This window comes from Haemaphysalis longicornis, unplaced genomic scaffold, assembly GCF_048455015.1.
Source record: "Haemaphysalis longicornis isolate Haplotype H1 unplaced genomic scaffold, Haemaphysalis longicornis Haplotype H1 scaffold_1, whole genome shotgun sequence".
Classification (NCBI taxonomy): Eukaryota; Metazoa; Arthropoda; class Arachnida; order Ixodida; family Ixodidae; genus Haemaphysalis; species Haemaphysalis longicornis.
Window position 1 is genome coordinate 152,599,807 of NW_027526203.1, and position 7,115 is coordinate 152,606,921.

A 7,115-nucleotide genomic window follows, 5' to 3' on the forward strand; every position below is an offset into this window, starting at 1 on the left:
CCGAAGAATTTTTTCCGCAAAGTACGCACGTTGAACAAAATGGACTTCAATTGCGGTCTAGAACCTTCCTTGCGCATAAATCATAAGAATGGGAGGAAAAACAAGAATGCTAGTGCAAGCCTATGTTCGACCTCCGTGGAATCAGGCTGCTTTCGCAGCACGCCCAAGGAACTCACTGCGCAGCGCCCAAGGCTCGAGGTCGGAGAGCCCACGAAGCATCTTGAGCAGACCAAGCGAGCACTCTGTGGACACGGGGACCTCGAGGAGCCGCTGCCTGACCCAGGGCGGCACGTCGTGCACCAGGCTTCCGGCGAAGCGTCGTACAGTGGCAGCGAGGTTTTCTCGCCGTCGGTCCGGGCTCGGGACGGACTGGGAGGAAGCATTGGAGTTTGCACCCACGGATGTCGACGCATCGACCACTTCCACGCCGTAAAAGCCGACCAGAAATGCAGGGGCCAACAAGATGCACAACATAGTCCACATTTTCCTTCCGCTGTTAAAACTTGTAACTATTTCACTGACTGTCTGTAATAGCCACCTATTTAGATGCCACTACTATCACAGGAGCCGTGAGGAGCCTGTATGAGGACTTTGCCAACTGCCATTCACTTGGGTGTCTCCCGATATGGGTTCGTCAATCAGAATCCGTTTCCTGCGATTGTACCGTCTGAATATGTACGGTGTAGTCTGAGTTGGGAAGAGCGGACTTCTTGCAGCAGGAGTACTGATTCTTGGTGAGAGTGAGGACAACGTGACACATTGTTTCCTTTTTGGACAGAGTCGTGACGTCATGTGGCAAAAGGCAGGGTATGTCAAAGTTTCAATGCCAGTTCTCGAGTACCCGTGCATGCACTCAACGTCAATGAAATAATTTATTCTGGGTATTAACTAAAATTATTATTTCGGAAAGAGCGAAGAAGTCAATTGAGGAAGGCTGACTGCGTAGACGGCCGTCCTGCTTATATCCAGTGCTTGACACAACGTGTGCGACCGAAAGAAGGAAGCAGTAGACATTTGTTGCTTGTGTGCGTTGCCGCAAAGCTCTAAAACACGGCAAACCCTAGCACACTTTAAAATTACTGACTGGCAAAACTTACCAGGAAAACCTTTTTAAAGAAGCCGAAAAGAAAGGACCTTAATACGTTAACTTGCGACTCGTTCTAGGAGGAAAATAAGCTGTTGCAATTTTCTCTGCGTTCTATTTTTAGTGTTCCGTTCCGTCTGTTTATGCTAATCCGTCCTCTCGGCGCTTTGTTATTTCCTTCTTCGTATACGCGGTGGAGAAGAGAATCTTACCTTCGGGGAAATATTACGCGTATTGGGGAGGGGGATGAAAACACCGTGGCGGCAGCCCTCCGAATCCCCTCCGTCTGCGCGTGTTGATGATACGGCAAGTCTCCGCTCCTGAAATTTTCCTCATTGCTTCTACACCGCTTAGCAGAGCCGGCTGGAATGGATCAACCTACGGTCTGGGAATGTGCGTTCTCCAACGGCTTTTTTTTTGTGATCGTCAACATGTGTCGGCTGCCCGCTTTTCTTTGACATGTGTATGGTGGTAAGGATACGCGTTCTCTGAGTGACTTGGAATTTCAGCTGGAACGAAAAAAACACACGACGTTAGAACAAAACACGAACGCAATGCTGAGTATTGACTAAGCTTAAAAAACAAAAAAGCGCACATATATACGTGAAAGACATTGCACAACATTGGCACCGAACCACCAATGTTGTGCTCTCTTATAAATTTGTTTTTCTTTAATTAACATCCACTTAGTTTACGGGATCGCAGCCTAGAGAAATGCATATCATTCTTATATTTCATTATCACAACAAATTCCAAATCAAGGCATTCGCATAATCCCCAGGAACCATCCTCAATCTAACACTCAAGACTGATTTCGCCATTATAACGTGTTATCGGTTGGAAAGTTGTTTCAATATAATTTAAGCCTAATATTCTTAAAATCCTGGTGTTTCCAATTGCCTTTTATTTTATCATCCCCACCTTTTTAGCAAACAACAACAGCACGAGGTTGGCATCAAACTTTTTACTACCACGTGTAGAAAATAATTACGGCAACGTTCTCTGCATATCAATTTGGAATAGTTTACCAGCTGCTGTGAAATTATTTATGCGCGGCGTGTCGTTATTTAAATCCTCATCAAAGACCATATTTTCCCCATCAATTGTATTTGGTCACTTTTTTGCACATTTATTCCTGGTGGGAATTAGATATGCCGATATTGTTTTGTCTGGTTTTGTCAATGGTGAAAATTTTGTTCCGATTTGTTACTTGAAATGAATTCACCCTTTTTATTTGTTTTTGGGTCGCCTTATATTGTTGCTGTCAACGTTTTTTTTTATTTAACACGAAAGTGTTTCGTTCCCTGCTACACAAAGATTTTGGTGACGTGATATCCGTCACGGAAGTGACGTCGCCAGAAAAAGTGCCATTGACGCGGTGGCGCGCGGTGTCCATCCCACGACTCTCTGGCCGCCACAGGAGGTACGTGGCGCTAATCCCACTACGCTACCAACCGAGACATGAGCATATGCTACGAACGCGCCTTATGTCCTTCCCTATGACTCATTCAGATGGTGCTCGCCGTCTAGAAGAGGCGAAGCGAAGTAGCGCATCGTGACGCTAATGGGCGCCGACAGTTGGCGCCGCAATGCCGGCGCCTTCCTGTACGGGGGACGCCCGTGAATTGAGGCACCCTGCCCTGCTTTTGTTTCTTGCGTGTCGGTGTCACTTCGTATGGCGGGGTCAGGCTCGCGAACCCTTCGCACAAGAAGGAAATTCCTTTAACATTCAACTGCTCCTGTAAAGGCCCGTTTCACTTTTGTGTTTTGCTGATTTCTGTGAAAGAGGGATCAACCACATTTTTTTGTAATTATTACCTCTCTATTAACTCATCGAGGGTCCCTGTACAGTAACTGACTTTGGGACCATTGTGTGTAGTGTTTTTACTTATGTGCTTTTCTTACGCACTTCAATGAACTGCTTCTTCTTCTTCTTCTTTTACTTTAGCCGCGACATTTTCCTTCTAGGAGATCCGTGCACAGGATAGTTCCTTAGAAGGTTAATTTCTTTCTTTAGAAAAGCCAGCGAAGCTGTGCTGGCGCATGTGTCGACTTTATTACTGATAGCCATTGCCTCGACAACTTCCCGTGCGAGGCAATCGCGTGTTTCCCAAAGAACGTCGATTTCGTCGATGCGCACGCGCGGTCCAATCGGGGAAATCGAGGCTAGTGCGGTGATGAAATGGAAGGTCGCCGGATGACGTTGTCTTGTGTGAGGCGGCGTGCTCACGTGCCGTATCGTTAATGTCCCTGCTGGTTTGTCCTACGTAGACTTAATGGGGCCCTGAAAGGCGTTTTGAGCACACTAAATGAAGTAGCGCAATCGTTAGATTGGGTCGTCAAGGTCATCTGGGCCAAGTAATTTTTACGCGCAGCGGAAAGCTCACACTTTTGTTGCAAAGTTTGTCGCTCTTTTCTCACCCTTTCCTTCGTGTTTTTGGACGCCGCCATCTTCACATGTCTACATCATCGATTCCCAGATGTTCGTCATGAGCTAGACATCCTGCTATGGGCGGCTTTTTCACGCACTTCCGGCCAAGGGATGAGTCGTTTGCTCAGCGTCAGCTCGCCGGCTGATCTGCCAGCGGAGTGTCGGAGTGCTTGGACATTTTACGACAAACGAAACAAGTGTAAAAAAACGCTTAACCGTTCGTATTGAATGCAACACGGCCATAACACGACATGGATATTCTCTTACCTGAGTACGTTTCATAAAGAAAGCGTTGAAGCCCCGTGGCACTTCTTTCGTGCAATCGCAGAGAACGCCCTGAGCCGAAATGCCCGGGTTTAACGGATACATTTTATTCCAGTTCAAAACAATCCAGAGATGCGTTTCGAACGAACGCAACGTCACAACATGCGTTACAAGTCTGAACCGCGATTGACAGACGATGGGTTGCCTCCTCCTGCCCGTCGTAAATTCGGCACTCACCTCGCGCGCGGTTGCGGGGACGAACAGCAAGTCACTTAACTCTGGCGCGCAAGCCGAGATGGCTTTTAGCCACGCACACTGCACATACCCCATGCGAGGTTGAGTCGTACGTCGCTCGAGAAAGATAATCGAGACCATGGGAAGCACTATCCACCCGCAGAAGCACAACGTCGCATTTCATCGCGAAACAAAGGCGTCCACAACACACACACCATCGCCTCCTGTAATGCCAAACGCATCTCACACTTCCCAATGGGAGTGAGTGGTACGCCTGCAGTGCCCACATGTCGCGAGGTGGGGCCCCGAGCTGAACCGGTATCACGCAACCGTAACTGACTTATGGGGTGGTTTGTGCCTTGTTGCCAAGGCAACCGATGTTTGAGATTGTCAAAGAAATAGCGCTCGCTCCAGCGCTGGAAAGCTCACAGCCGCGCCGGAGCATGTTTTGCCAACGTTGCCGCTCTCCACCACGCGTCGCCCCAAGCTGAACTGGTCACATGATTGAAGCGTTTTGTGCACGGGTTCTGTATCGGTTTAAAATGTCTTTTTCACATGCCGCCGGCAGGAATTACCACCACCGCAAAATAAGACCCGGCACCAGCGGGGCCACATCTGATACGGCGCTTTTTGGATAAACAGTGCGCGGTGCATGAGGGGCATGAGGGACCGAGCGCACGATCATCCCCGAGCGGCTGTGAGTTCGCCGCCGATTAAAAATCACGTGCTGCCCTGCAGCAACGCACACCGCGAAAGAGCAAGGCCAGGCCGCCGCACAAATGCGGCCAGATTTTTCGTTCGCTTTTCCAGCCTTGAACGGAGTGAGGGATTCAAGGTGTCAACAAAGCTTGCCCGTTGCAGACGGCAGTATGAGCAGCGCGATAGCGGAAGTACGTCACCGCCGAGGAGCGCAGCATCACGGGAGGGAAGGCTGCCGCGCCGTCAACAGCGGAGAGTAAGTTGAAAGGAGGAGGAAACGCGGCGCGACGATAATGCGCGGTTTTTGATTTACGATTTCTCAGCTAATACTCATCGCTTTAACAACATTCTTGCGGGAGGAGATTTCTAATACATTGTCTTATTTGGTTACATGTACATCCATGCATCGGCGGAAGGTATTTCAGGACCCCTTTAAAGGCATGATAATGGAAAGCTATATACAACAGCGGTCTGGCATTCCACGTAACTTGTTCGATGGTTCGTGGTGCATGTCTCCCTTCTGCGTTAGTTGTTTACCCGTCGGCACATTCGATACGCCTTGTGGAAGCATTCGTACAACGAACAAACCTTGCCTGGCTGCAGTTTTCTTGAGGTTGTGGGCGAAGCCATGTACAGTCTGTCAAAATTTTCTAGGCCATGCCGAAAATGTACAGGCCGCCAAAAAATCAGTGTACAAGCTTAAGCCTCGAGCGAGGCTGAAACGTTTTATGCCGGAAAGCTAAAGAAAATACCTTTCTTTCTTACGGTCATGAAATAATTTTGTCACATTTAAAGGTTACACTATGCATTGAATTGTTTGCGTTCCAGAAGGCTTAGAATTGGCCTCGAAATTTTTGACAAAGGGTCTACGTAGGCAACCACTACCGCATTACCTTGCGTGCGTTTTACGTCTTGCCCTCTCTTCTTCCTTCCTTCTACACGCTGTAGTAGGCTTTTGCCCACTGCCGCCAAGATGCTTTTTGCGTACCTGGCGTTACGAAGCCTTGTTATCTGCTGCTTCAAGCTCGTTGCCATCTGATACAGGCACACCTTCTCAATGGCGGAGCGCACAGCCATAGTTGCAATCTCTCTTTTCACGTTCTTGGAGTGTGCCCATTCATGTGGGAGGAAGCCCTTACTGATCGTATCTCGTACCGCCAGCAGATATGCAATCTGTCGAACCGCAGGCTCAGGTCCAAAAACCTGAATGAGCCATTCTCCGGTAGCTGATGTGTGAAAAGTAGGCCCCCCGCGCTATCTTAAAAATCACCTCATATGAATTCACCCTGCAGGTGTTGATCACTGTCGAGGTCATTCGAGCACAAAACCAAATAATCATCCACATATAAAAAATGACAATAGCAGGGTTTCATTCCAGGCTTTCCTGAATGCGTCGGTACACTTCCGCCACGTAGAGGTTGGACAAGTGAGGTCCTGGAAAGAAATCCAATTGTGGCCATTTTTATATGCGGATAATTTTTGGTTTTCTGTCGGACGCGTAGATGTAGTTTTGTGTCGGGCGCATCGGACGCGTCACTTGCGTCACTCCGCCGTCACTTGCGACGCTTCACTCACGTCACTCCGCCGCAGTGCTAGCGTCCTCGAGTGACGCGGCGGAGTGACGCGAACTGCGAAACCTGCTGTATGCCAAAGATTATTGCGCATGTTCTCCGCAACCGTCCGCGCTATGCACATTCGCGCGAACAATAATCCACAGCATTCGCATGTTCGAACCCTAGGATAGTGTATGAAGTACTGCTGCGTCTTTGGCCAGGCTCCCGCGTGCACACAAGGAGTTCAAACCAGTGCTGGCATTACTACGAAGCAGTGGCCCGCAGCCACGCTCTAGATGGTGCCCGTCTAGGCATGTTTTTTATATAGCCATTGTTTCATTTTTCTCCCATATTCCTCCATGCCGTCCTTTAGCCACGCTCTTTCTTCCCTTCCCGCACACAGAACATCGGGACAGAGCTGACATTATCAGGCTGATCTTTGTGTGTTTTCCTTTCAAACAAATTTCTCTGTTTCTGACTGGAACTCTGTACCGTGTACAACTTCAATGTGAACTAAGTATGACAACTCCTCGCAATAGAGAAAAGTTGCCTCAGCGGACCCTTTCGGTATATTTTCCCAAGATATCTCGCTTACATTGAGAGCTGCAGAGCAATCGGGAGAAACTGGAGACGAAACGTTTTCAGTGTTGACGCGAAGCGAAGACGGACAGACACAGACCACCGCCGCCGAGTAGCTATACACATCTTTACTATATAAGGACCACTTTCTTCTTCTTCTTCTTCTTCTTCTTTTTCTTCTTCTATCTTCTTCTTTTCTGTAACGCGTGAACGGTAGCACAATTTACAGTCGCGCAAACGCGGTAGCGGTATGCTAAGCCTCCCTATGTGT

At 48.5% G+C, this 7,115-nt stretch overlaps 1 protein-coding gene across 3 annotated transcripts in view; it reads right to left on the bottom strand.

The window, feature by feature from the left end:
* The window catches only part of LOC144137997 (nose resistant to fluoxetine protein 6-like), a 168,539-nt gene extending 167,836 nt beyond the window's left edge, over positions 1–703 (bottom strand). The window contains exon 1 of one of the 3 annotated variants that reach the window (XR_013315796.1): positions 177–703. Coding sequence is in view for 2 of the 3 variants with exons in the window: in XM_077670035.1 (XP_077526161.1) it covers positions 177–483 (307 nt within the window). In the remaining variant the exon portion in view is untranslated. The remainder of the gene's footprint in view (positions 1–176) is intronic. The other 2 variants (XM_077670035.1, XM_077670043.1) reach the window with 2 other exon arrangements.
* Positions 704–7,115: the final 6,412 nt, after the last annotated feature.